Below are 12,265 nucleotides of genomic sequence, written 5' to 3'. Positions count from 1 at the left end.
GCCCGTGCCGGTGCCGGTACGGGATGGGTGATTGAGGTCGGGAGCACGGTTTGGTTGGTCGAGAACTCGGTTTGGTTGATCGAGGCCACGGTTTGGTTGATCAAGAACGCGGCGTGCTGCTACGGGGGGTGCTTGGGCGTGAACTTGGGCTTGTTGTGGAGGCCCTGCTGGTGGACGCATGGCTGAGTTGGCTCCGCTTGTTGATCTTGAGAAGCCACCATTTGGTGTTTGAGGATTTGGGGGAGTTGGGTTTTGAGGTCGCCCGGTAGGTACTGCCATGGGCTGTGGTAGCTTGACCGGAGGCCGGTTCTGTAGTTGGTTTTGAGTTTTCGCGGGAACCGTGTTTGGAGCGCTGTTGAAATGTCGTGATGACGCGGATTGGGGAGGTAAAACCACTTCATCTGGATGGGCATCTGGATCTGCAACACCAAAATCTGCTTCATCGAAATCTATACTATCATGAGAAACTTCAATCTAACATTGGAGAGCTGAAAGACCAACCTCCAAATTCATCATCAAATGTATCTTCAGATGCTGAATTCGATGGTCAGCTTTGTGTAATATAGGCAGATACGAAGACTTACTCAAGCTAGGTGTAATGGCCCCGGTTAGGTTTTTTGACTTCTCTTCAATAAGTTTGGGCACCTCCGGCTCCTTCTTGGCAGGCGTAAAGTCCGAATGTCGATGAAGCCTCTCAACATCCCACTTCGAAGGCGGAGCTTTAACCTTCGTAACCTTACCCAAATACTCCTTATCATAGATACAATTGCCAAGCACATTGCCAAAGTTCCTCAAAGCCCTCTTAAGCCCATCAGTCGTACCCTCCTTCTTGGCCTTCTCAAACGCCGCAGCTTTACCCTTCGCATTCTCCATATGCCCATACCCCACATCTTCATGAAACGTGCCATCTCTCAATGTAACCCTCACGATAACCGAAAGACCCAAACTAACTTTCATTGTCTGAGGATTCTCATCAACGAAATCAACCTGCACATCCATAATCTGACTCGACCAGCCATTGAAGCCGAAAACGTCGTTCGCGAGCTGTATGCATTTCTCCGCAGCAAGATAATAAACTTTTTGCCCTCCAGGACCTGCTCGTGATGATATATATTCGGGCCCGAGCTGTTTTTCGAGCCTACTTTGCAGGGTAGCGATTTCTTGGGCTGTGTATTCGGATATTCGGGGTTTTACTTCTTCGAACGGGTTTGTTATGGGTTTGCCTCCCGAGTTGAGATGCTGCTCTCCAGGTCTATCAGGGTAATATTAGCGGATGGCAAGAATTGAGGTTGTCAAAAGGCTTACGCAGGCATCTTGATGCCAATAATCTAGCAAGGAGAAGGAGATGGGATTGCGAGGGTTGGCATTGATGCCGCAAGTCGAGATGTTGACTCTAGTTGCTTGTCGCGTGAGCAGAGACGCGACGTTTATCAACAAAAACACGCTAAAGTTCCAGTCACGTGTAGCTTGCCCCTGAATTGCAACTTCCTTGATACCGAATCTTGTCTCACTCCTGATTTTCTTGATATTAACGCCTGGATGAGTATACATCCTGCCAACCCAATCAAGTTCGAGGAGCTCTTGGAAAGCCAACGCCTTGAGTTTTCTTTCATTTGCTATCATTTTCGCCTTCATTTTCTACAATCTGAACGGTGACCGAACAGCTCGATTTCAGCCCATAAAGCTACTTTGCTCTTCCCCCTGCTAAGTTTCTCGGTTTAATCATTAGGCAACTTTTGTATTTATCCATCTAAGCTTCCTCGAGCTCCTTGATAGCTGGAGTCGGTGGGAGGCTTGTTGAGGCAATGAACATGTCTTTGGGTCGCAAGTGCCCCTCTCAAAAAGAAGTATATTCTCAGACGCTGAACTACTTAAGGATATATGGGTCAAATAGTCTTCTGGGTATGGTTGGAAAGATGCAAGCACTAAAAAGAAATACTCAACGTTGTCTTATATACTGATAAAGTGTTTGGTATGGGGTCAAGTTATCACCAACGAGCTTTCGAATATTGCTCCTCATTGTGGCTGTCTTTACTTCTCTTTCTAACTTAATGCTCAGCAATTGGCTTTCAACATCAAACAGGCATTCTTTAGATGTTTCTAACTGGGTCTGTCTACGGACGCCACCAACAAGCTACAAGAGCGTGGAACCCAAAATGATGAACTTGTTCTCGCAGCGTGAGGCCAGCGTCGACCTCCTAGAATTGGAGATGCTGCCGCGCATAGTGCTGTGAATTATTGTGGCGGTCAGGACGAGGAGGGTGAATGGTTAGTTCTAGTCCAAGACTCGTGGCATTTACAGAGAAGTGCAGTCATGTACAGACAACAGTGATATCCCAACTTCCCCTACCTTCGTCTTGCTTCAAACGCCCACCACCACAAACTGCAACAATGTTATTCAAAGCCATCTGGCAACAGTATTTCCCATTCGGCTCACCCCCCTTCATCGAAGCAGACCTTGCACCTAGCGGCCAAGTGGGCAAAGTATTCATTATCACCGGCGCAAATTCTGGGATTGGGAAAGAGCTCACCAGATTCCTCTATCCCACGGGCGCAACCATCTATTTGCCGGCAGGTCTCAGGAAAGAATCAGCAAAACCATTTCAGAGATCGAGTCTACAGGTCCACCTCGTGTACCAGGAGAATTCTCAAATCACTCCACGGGCTTGATCTCAGCGATCTTCGAACCGTAAAGCCAGTCTTCGAGAGCTTCACACTACAGTAGAAGGCACTGCACATCATATGGAACAATGCGGCCACTGTTTGTGAACCGGGAACGTCGATAGTTCAAGGACATGAAGGGCATATATGAGTCAATGCAGTTGGACCCTTCCTTTTCACTACCCTGCTTGTGCCCTTCCTTCAAGCCGGGACAACGGAATCCGCTCAACCGTCACGCATCATCTGGACAGGATCAGTTCAAATTGAGGTGTGGTCGCCGCTTGGAGGCATTGACTTTGCAAATCTCGATAGCGGCAAAACTATCTCAGCATCCACCGACTACGGAGCGACAAAGTGCGCAAACCTCTTTCTCGCACACGAAGCTGCCGCAAGATGGGGAGACCAGGACATCATCAGCGTTTGTCATAACCCTGGAAACCTGCACACTAGCATTTTTGATGGCAGACATCATTGGCTGTTCGTTCTTATTCTTGAGAACATTCCTCCTCTACGACGCCAAATACGGTGCGTATACGATGATGTTTTCAGGATTCTCAGAGAAGATCACCCAAGCCCAGAATGGTTACTATGTGTGGCCGTTTGGCATCATAAAGCCCTGTGCGCGAGCGGATGTTTACAAGGCAATCGATGAGGGGAGGGCGAAGCAGTTCTGGGAATGGTGCGAGGAGAAAGCAAAGCCATTCATGTGATTATGGCTACTACGCGTCGTGGGCATAAGCTACTCTCCCAACCAAGAGAGACTACTTTTCAATCAGACCAGGGAGGCCAAGGCTTTACATCGTTTTGCGGCATATCACTTAACAAAAATAATTTGCAATTACATCCTCTCACTCAAGCATCAACTGCTGTCTTTTCACAACAAACAGAAAGTGACAAGTACGCTTCGGTATTCCTACACACAATAATAGTATATGCTTGACCCAACTACACACATAATCCCTTGCTCAACCCCACCCCAAAATACTCATTTTCTCACACGCAACCCTCCATCCCATCCACAATCAGCCTCTGCCCCCTCCGGCTGCAATTCCTTTCTCAGCACCGAATATTCCACCCTACTCTCCCACGCATCATTCCTCGTGACCAAACAGCTATGATACCCATTCAAATCCGTATGATGATAATACCCCAACAACTCCTCCCCAAACTCCGCTTTCGTGCCATTGCCGTTGCGGATAACGCAGTTGTTGGCGTCTTTCAGGTCCATGTATATCCATTCCACAGTCCGGCTGTTGTGATCGTCGACGTATCTGTTGTCGGAGAAGGAGCGTAGGACGCAGTAGATGGTATGGGAGGATACTGGTGGCGGTTTGGGGAGGTTGGAGGGGGAGGAGGATAACCATTTGTTGAGAATGTAGGTTGTCATTGCAGGGATAGCGATGGGTAGTGGATGGATCATGGCGGAGCGAACGAGCGAGCGAACGTTGAAGATCTTTAGATGAGTGAGAGGTTTGAGGTTTGGTTGTATAGGTATAGAGAGTTGGATATTGAGAATTGCATAGGTTAGAAAGAAGAGAAAGGAATAAATCTAGAAACGAGCTAGGTTTTGCACTTGCGCAAGAGGGTATTCACATTTTCGAAGTACCTCGCGTCCAACTGTACGTACAAGTAACTAAGTTTAGGAGCTGGAGTGAATAGACCTGCTGATTCAACTTAAGCAATGAGGTGTCCAAGTCCGACAAGCGGGATTATGTGAGAGAGAAGTAGATCAACGATGGTATATATAAATATATACATGTGAATGGAGGTTGTTTGCCCCTGATTTATATTCTCGCTTGCACGCAGAGCGTACGCAGTCGCTCATTTCTCTTTTCAAAAGTTGCTATCGAATCAGTAATAGGAATCTCTCCTCATCCATCCCCAAGATCCTTCAGCAAAGCCCCTACCTCTAACTTCTACTCTACTCTAGTATTAGCAATTATTCATTTCGAAATCAATTATCAAGAATAGCCTACCTTAGGGACACTCATTTCCCTCAATAATCTTCTCCCGCTGACCATTCCCCATCAGAATCTTGGCCCTGACCCTTGTCTCGCCCACCATTCCATTCATCGGGTGAATCAAGATCCGATCCAGGAGGCTCTACATCCCATATACGAATGGACACCTTTGCCGCATCTCCCTCTCCAACATCACTAGATGACCACCAAAGAGTACCGTTAACTCGCGTACCGTGCTTGCAGCGCTCCGTAGCGCTATATTCGACTCCAACGAAAGTCCGGAGGGCGTTGTTTGCGTCTTGCAATGTGGAGTAGACCCCGTGGTAGTCAGTGTCGTGGTCGTCATACTGCGGCCAACTGTCGACTTCGAGGACGTAGATTTTCTGTAGGTGGAATTGGGGTTTGGCTACGGGGGTTGGGTCTGCCATGTTAGGGCCAAATGAGGCTGGTCTTTTCAGGTTTGGTAGATCGCTCGTGGAATTCCCCGCTGCACTGCTGGTTCGCTTGTGTGATACTGGATGCGGGATTTGGGAAGTAGACATTGTCGATACTAAGAGGCAATCACCCGTCTTGGCTTGAAATGGGTAGGGATACAGCCTCCTGGACTGGAATATAGGTGAGAAATGTTTGAGAGGTAATAGGTCTAGGGGATAGTGGTTGCGTAGAGCCAGACTGAGGCCTTTTATATATGGCATTTTCATAAGCGGGAGTATATAAAACGTAATAGAGGCTGCTAAATGAGATTCCGAAACTTAAGAGGTCGCACCTATTCCTTTCAAGACAAAAGTGAAACGAAACGAGACTAGAGGTTTATAAGCATGTTTATAGAAGAGATAAATGCTTTAAATCCCAAACAGAAAGATCCCAGTCCTAAATATCGGGAGCATATTGGCTCACATCTATAGCCGGATCAAGCATCGACAGACTCATCATCAGCATCGATAGACTCGTCATAAGTATCGAAAGATTCATCATCAGTATTTCCCCCTCCACTACCCCAATCACAAATAGTTTCCGAACCTGGTGGCTGGAGTTCAAACGATTTGACATACAAACGGACCGCTTCTCCCTCTCCAGCATCGTATGTAGTCCACCGCCATGATGGTGCTGTACAAAATTCTTGGCTTTGGACTTTGGAGAAAAGTACTTGTAGATAATGGGTAGTGTTTCTGAAAAGTGAGACGGATCAGGATCCAATGATCCGAGCGGAAGCGGAGCAAGAATAAAAGATGGGACCACCTCGTGACTTATATAGATCGCTTTAAAGAGTGGAAACGGATAGAACGCTATGGAAACTCATAGCAGGGATGCTGAAACACAATATGTCGCGTCAAGCTATCCCTTTTGAGGCACAGCATATATAAAACTTAATAATGGAAAACACTAATTTGATGGTCGGAGAGTCAAGAAGTGAAAATCATGACACGCGTTCGTACTCTTGGTGCAATAGTCTAGCCATAATTGGAACTTTGCAAAGGCTGTATAAGTAGTAAACAAGATGTGGGTATAAATGATCAAGGAACATAGAGAAGGGCTCTCCAAAACCTACTGAACGCATCAGTATGTATCAAGATGAAGATACCAAGCTTCTCTGCATCGCCCATCTCACTTACCCCTCACCTATCCCCAATAGACTGCATGTCTCTTCACTTGGCACTGGCCCCGTTGGCTCTGGCGCAGGCTCAGATCCAGACATCTTCACCTCACACTCCTTGATAGAGACACGAACACCAGTCGACAAACCTTCATAATCCTTGACCCTCCACATGTTACGCCCGCCATCAAAGGACACCTCGACATCCCAGCCTAGAGCATCACCATATTCCTCCCATTCCCTTCGCACCCTGTTATTTGCATCCTCGAGCTCCTCGTATAATTCTAGGACTTCCTCTTCGTGTTCTTCTGGGAAGTATGGGATGCAATGTCGAGGAGGCGTCTTGTATATCACGGCGTAGACATGTCGAGCCTTTGCGGAACTGGATCTAGTTGCGGAGGTTTCTTCCACTGATCCACCTGTTGAAGCAGACCTAGAGCTTTATTCCAGTATCCTCCCGATGCGGCAACACACGCTTAGAGATGAGGTTGGAGACATTGACGCGGTTGACGCGTCAGACAGACGCGAGGGTTTTAGCCCCACTTATCTCACTTCGTATTCCTTTCTTTGTTCCTAGTGATTATACCTTGGAAACAGTTGTTGATTCTATTAGTCCTTATTGTGCTCACCAATGTCTTCCGCATAGTGTTTAGTGTCTTTCTCTGTATCCTTGTTCAGCATCTTCTTCCAACGTCATTTCACGAAAAGTGCGAATTAGCAGATGGTACTTCCCTTATTTGGCCTATGTTTCTTGGGATCTATAGCTAAAATGCTATTCTTTGTTTCTATTTTTTGCAGTAGCTTGACTCGTCCATATTCGTTCACATCTGCTTTCAAGTAAAACAGTCGAATTGGCGGTACCTTTATCTCATCGGATTTTCTCATTTCATCGGCGTTAAATTACCTCTGGTTGCTTCGCCGAAGTATCGTTGGTATTTCTGCTTCTTTAAGTGCTGCAATTCCGTCTTTCCTGAGTAGATGTATTGCAAGGAATTTCACTATGAAAAGCATAATCTTGCAGACCTCCGCATGTCTTTACTACTTCCACGATTATACGAACCTCTATAGACCAACGAATACTTCTTGACTTTCATTAACATTATTTAATGGCGGACTAAATTTTCTTTGAGTTTCTAAAATCTGAATGGAGGGTGTAAGTATTATCAATTTATCATCCGAGGAAATGCTACAGTACACCGAAATCTTGACCAATTATGAGATACTACTCCTCGTGCTTGCATGACCATTCCTTTTGCATCTCAAAAATCATCAGAAATCCATCCTGCCAAGCTATCCCGGGCCCATCCAAAAAACATTATCCAAAACCTAATATGCTCTCAATCCCATCTCCAAAACATCTTGATTCTCCTGTCTCCCGCACTCTTAGATGGCGAAGCTGTTGCCGCAGCTCCAGTCGAACTGGCACTCGGGGATACAGAAGATGAAGACTGAATATCACCAGTTCCCGAAGTTCCATTGGTGCTATAAGACGTCGTAACATCTGCAAATCCGTCTGAAATGGCCTTTTTGCCTAGAGCACGTCGGAAGAACTCGAGAGAAGCCTTAGGCTGATAGTAGGGGATCTCGTGGCCAGACTCATAGATGCGCGTGAAGGAGAAATTGCCATGTTGTCGAACTTTGCCGTATTCGACGTTATCCACCATGAATGGTGAGTAGGGCGCAGCGCGGAAATCTGCGCTGTGCGTGTAGTTCACTTGCATCGATACAGCTTCGCCGCCAAACCACTGGGTAGTCATTAGCATGAGTACGATAAACGGCGGGAGCGGGCACATACATTACAGATGTAATCAGCATCGCCGTAAAAGAGGGCAACGCGGACATTTTTATTCAAGAGGTCCTCAAGATCGTCCATCATTGTCTCAAAAATGAAGTCGCCGGTTAATTCAAAGTTCACACCAACCGTATCGCTTGAATCGCTAGTGTAGTTCATATTGACACCCAAGGCATTTTGTGTGCTGTCCAGATTCAGAAAGTCGACAAAATACAGGGGTGGGTCAGGCTCTTTTCCTGTGTAGCGAATGTCATAAGTACCACGCCCACTGACATCGTAGTAAGGGTATTCGACCTTATATCTGCAGATTGCCTCAGCCAATCTGCAATTTTTCAGACCATCTGGGGAGGTTTTATTCGCACTAGCGCTGCAAGCATCAATTTTGTCTCGGCATTGACCCGGATCATAGTAGGCGGCTTTCATTTGGGAGTAAACGGTATCATTTACTGCTTTAATGCCGTATGTATTATTGACAGCGAATTCGGGGTAGTATGGGGCTTGGATTTTCTCGTCGATGATACCATTGATAATGCCAAGAGTATCCTGATCCAACAAATTAGCCTAGTAAAACTAAGTGATGAGCGAGAGCCGAGCCTGGGAGCTGCCTCGGGACCCGACATGTAGGTTCCTGAAACAGCTCTCAGCCCCTCAGTTTCTATAGATAAGAACAGCTTTTTTGTTTGAGAATAAGCCTACCATAACAAGCTGGGTGCCATTTTGCGTTCCATTGGCGATTGCAGCGTTCTGGTCCATGAAATGCGAGTAAAATGATGGCCCATAGTGGCCTCCGTACGACTCGGTCCATAGGTTGAATGTTTTGGAGGTGATCTTTGAATCTAGCTTCGGAAGGTTGGCGAGGAAGCCTTGCAAGACGTGCCATGCAGCGACAGCAGCTTGATCGGTCGTGCCAACTGCCGCCGCGGGGTCAAGCTCTGAATATCTAGTAAAGAGTCAGCAGCCATTTTATTAGCTGTTCCATATGTGACTTACGTTCCAGAGCTGTCTGAAGACTTAAAAGAGTAAGAAAACCCAACACCGATAGGCTGCGAAAGAAAGAGCATATTCGACACTTCGTTCCATGCATAGGGGTTAAGCTGCGTCTTCAACTCTTTCGTCACGTTACACGGTCCAAGTTCTAGCTTCTCTTTAGTGATTGTCATCCTACTCTTGTACGAATCAAAGCTCACCCTGAAAGAACGCAATGAGAGAATCGGAACCAGGTCCTCCATTCAACCACAACGTCAAAGGTGCGTTTGCTGGGTCTTTTCTTGCCTCCACGAAAATAAAGAACATATGGGTTGCATTATCCAGATCCACATATCCCGAATATTCGTTCACACCTGGCATTGTCTCACACATTCCAGACCCCCCAGGCTGCTTGTAGCGAATCGTCGCGCCACCGGGGGATGTGATGACCTTCACATCGGTAGCATTTGCTGGACGGCCCCTGGGTAAAAGGTCGAAGGCTTTCACCGCGCAAAACAAAGTTAAGACATAAAATAAATGCATCTTTGGATATGTCGCAAAGTTACTCCGGATTTTGAGTTGGGAAATACAAAAGGTTCCAAGAATTCCTTTTTTAGGCAACTATGCCAATTTATTGAGTCAGGATCAGGAACATCAATGAATGTGCCGCTGCTTGGCAGTGGGGCTGTATAGAGGCTGAGTGTGCGCTGGGGGTTGACGGACGTGTTCAAGGAGGCATATTCAATATAAATAGACATGAAACTTGAAACATCCTCAATATTAAAACTGCCAAACGCCGGAAACTTTTTCAGGCTTCTAAAAACACAACAAAATTCTTCAAAGCTGCCAAGTTACCACTTATAAATCACCCTAAGGCCTCACTGAGACTTCAGCGAGAAACCCCACCCCGCAGCATCAGCCAAGGTACTGCGGCTCAGCCTTGAGGTACGCCCTACAAACCTCAGCTTGGAATCCCAGGCCAGGTTAACGCTAACGCTAACGCTGTCGGCGGAGAAGCACGAGTGCGGCGGTTTCCTACCTAATCAATAAACCTCTCCGTATTGCGGATGCTATTGTTATTGGACTCCACTTGAACAGGTGATTAGCCGGTGAAGAAGAGAGAAAGACAGAGACGGTCGGAATAACCTCAAGAGGGCCAACTTACGCGCTACTCCCAACTAGGCCTAACACATGATTCGAGATTGGAGCTAGTAGCCTTCACTATGCTATCTCCCTCCTTCTCTTCTTAAAAGCACTCCCTTTGAAATTCAAATCTATTATCAATATGACTCGCAAAGTACCTTTCGGAAGCCGAATGCGAGATGCGCACTTCTCTTTCTCGCCCTCCTACACTCCCCTAAACCACGGCTCATTTGGCGCATTCCCACGTCCAGTTGCGGAACGACAAAACGAGCTTCAACGACTCGCTGCAGAGCGTCCAGATACTTTCATCGTGACAGACCTTCCAAATCTGATCGATGAATCACGGGAAGCAGTTGCGCCCTTGTTGGGAGTGCCCGTAGACGAGGTCGTATTTGTACCCAATGCAACGACGGGTGTCAATACCGTTATGCGGAATCTGAAATGGGAGACGGGAGATGTGATTGTGCATTTCAGTACTATTTATGGGGCTTGTGAGAAGACTATTGCTAGTATTGGGGAGATGACGCCGTTGGTGCCAAAATCAATTCTCTTAGAGTATCCAGTTGAGGATGCAGATATTCTGAGGAGGTTTAGGGAAATGGTGAAGAAGGTGAGGGGCGAGGGTGGGAATGTCAGAATTGCCATGTTCGACACCGTTCTAACGTTCCCTGGGGCTAGGATGCCGTGGGAAGAGCTCGTCAAAGAATGCAAGGAGCTTGGTGTGCTCAGTCTCATTGATGGTGCTCATGGCATAGGGCATGTCGATTTGATGCATTTGGGGAGCGTTGGTCCCGATTTCTTTGTGAGCAATTGTCATAAGTAAGTTCAAATCAATCACTCATCGTAACTGGAGCAATGGAATAGGGTGGCTGGGGTAAGTTCCAGGCTGAGATGAATCAGGTGGCTCTACACTCCTCGTGGCTGTGCAGTATTTCATGTGCCGGTTCGGAATCAACATCTGATACGAACTTGCCTACCCACATCTCACGGCTATCACTTCCCAGAAGAAGTACCTGATCCAGATGAGAAGTCTCCATTCGTTCACCTCTTTGAGTTCGTGGCCACAATTGACTATACTCCGTATGTCTGTGTCCCTACAGCAATCGCGTTCCGGAAAGAGTTCTGTGGTGGCGAAGCTGCAATCCGTAAATACTGCTGGGAGCTCGCGCGTGTTGGCGGAAACCGAGTGGCTGAGATTCTTGGAACAAGCACCATGAATAATGCAACCAAGACGCTCACCAATTGCTGCTTTTCCAACATTGAGTTGCCGTTGACCTTCAAGCGCGATGGAAGTCAGAAGCAGAAAGGAGAGTTCGAGATCGATGAAACATCGAAGATTCAGAAATGGCTGAATGCAACGGCTGTCAAGGAGTTTGATACCTACCTGCAAATTGCTTTTCACGCCGGAGTCATGTGGGTAAGACTGAGCGGACAGATCTATCTCGAGCTAAAAGATTTCGAGTGGGTTGGCTCCAAGCTGAGGGTCCTCTGTGATAGACTTACGACTGGGGAGATTAAGCTGTGAATATATGTCACTAGATGTTGTCAGTACGTTCCTACGGGCAGACTCCTGCTGAGGAGTAAAGAAGTGGTAGGGTACCCCGCTTGTGGATTATGAAGGGTGAAGCTTCCCGTTCAAGGCGATGTACCAATGGATGTCCATCTCATAAGATCTATGGTTCTTCATACATGAGGTTGCTTGCAGTTTGTACAGCATTAGATCAGCTGAGTCACCAACTTCCAAGATCCAAGCTCGTGTACAAAAACCGATGATTTCATTTTTCTCGAGCATAACGGAATGCTGTAGAGCTACCAGGAAGCATAAGAGATGGTTCTTTAAAAGAAAGACATCCGGCGACAGTCCGCAGAAAACTCCAAGATCTCATATTCCCGCATCAATCCAATATTTCCTTCGATCTCAGACTTGCTTCCCCAATTGCTATCAAAACGTCCTTGGATAATGCCTTCGTCGCCCGCTTCAGTCCCAACTCCACCAGATCCTTCCGCTCTCGTATCTCCAGCCGAAGACATCCCGGCAGCTGGGTTCTTTTCCCTCTCCCTCGCCCAGTATGCCTCACTCAAAGCTCTGATCTGTTCATCGGGAGTGGGTGACGGTGATTCGGGCTGAACATACCTTTCCGTTGGCTC

General features: G+C 47.0%; 5 protein-coding genes across 5 annotated transcripts; 2 read left to right on the top strand and 3 right to left on the bottom strand.

The window, feature by feature from the left end:
• Positions 1–1,313, bottom strand: RHM52 (DNA repair and recombination protein; the record flags this gene model as incomplete). The annotated part of the gene is made up of 4 exons (XM_031153896.1): positions 1–449; positions 502–534; positions 585–1,252; positions 1,306–1,313. Coding segments are annotated over 4 exons (1,158 nt in total), but the record flags the coding sequence as incomplete, so codon positions are not given.
• A 1,482-nt stretch (positions 1,314–2,795) lies between these two features.
• Positions 2,796–3,371, top strand: LHYA1_G008991 (uncharacterized protein; the record flags this gene model as incomplete). Its single annotated transcript, XM_031153895.1, has 2 exons — positions 2,796–3,186; positions 3,211–3,371. 2 exons carry the CDS (start codon positions 2,796–2,798, stop codon positions 3,369–3,371), a joined length of 552 nt encoding a protein of 183 aa, XP_031001076.1.
• A 2,668-nt stretch (positions 3,372–6,039) lies between these two features.
• On the bottom strand, positions 6,040–6,897 carry LHYA1_G008990 (uncharacterized protein; the record flags this gene model as incomplete). The annotated part of the gene is made up of 3 exons (XM_031153894.1): positions 6,040–6,100; positions 6,236–6,635; positions 6,846–6,897. The coding sequence occupies 3 exons, from the start codon at positions 6,895–6,897 to the stop codon at positions 6,040–6,042; spliced, it is 513 nt and encodes a 170-aa protein (XP_031001075.1).
• Positions 6,898–7,553: 656 nt separating this feature from the next.
• On the bottom strand, positions 7,554–9,517 carry SCPB_1 (Carboxypeptidase S1-like protein; the record flags this gene model as incomplete). The annotated part of the gene is made up of 5 exons (XM_031153893.1): positions 7,554–7,961; positions 8,012–8,551; positions 8,705–8,948; positions 8,999–9,143; positions 9,196–9,517. 5 exons carry the CDS (start codon positions 9,515–9,517, stop codon positions 7,554–7,556), a joined length of 1,659 nt encoding a protein of 552 aa, XP_031001072.1.
• Positions 9,518–10,229: 712 nt separating this feature from the next.
• Positions 10,230–11,642, top strand: egt-2_1 (Hercynylcysteine sulfoxide lyase; the record flags this gene model as incomplete). The annotated part of the gene is made up of 2 exons (XM_031153892.1): positions 10,230–10,936; positions 11,018–11,642. Coding segments are annotated over 2 exons (1,332 nt in total), but the record flags the coding sequence as incomplete, so codon positions are not given.
• Between the last annotated feature and the right edge of the window lie 623 nt (positions 11,643–12,265).

The sequence above is a fragment of the Lachnellula hyalina genome (assembly GCF_007821495.1).
Source record: "Lachnellula hyalina strain CBS 185.66 chromosome Unknown contig00295, whole genome shotgun sequence".
Lineage (NCBI taxonomy): Eukaryota > Fungi > Ascomycota > Leotiomycetes > Helotiales > Lachnaceae > Lachnellula > Lachnellula hyalina.
Note: the sequence above shows the minus strand (reverse complement) of the source record. Positions and strands in the feature narration are given on the sequence as shown.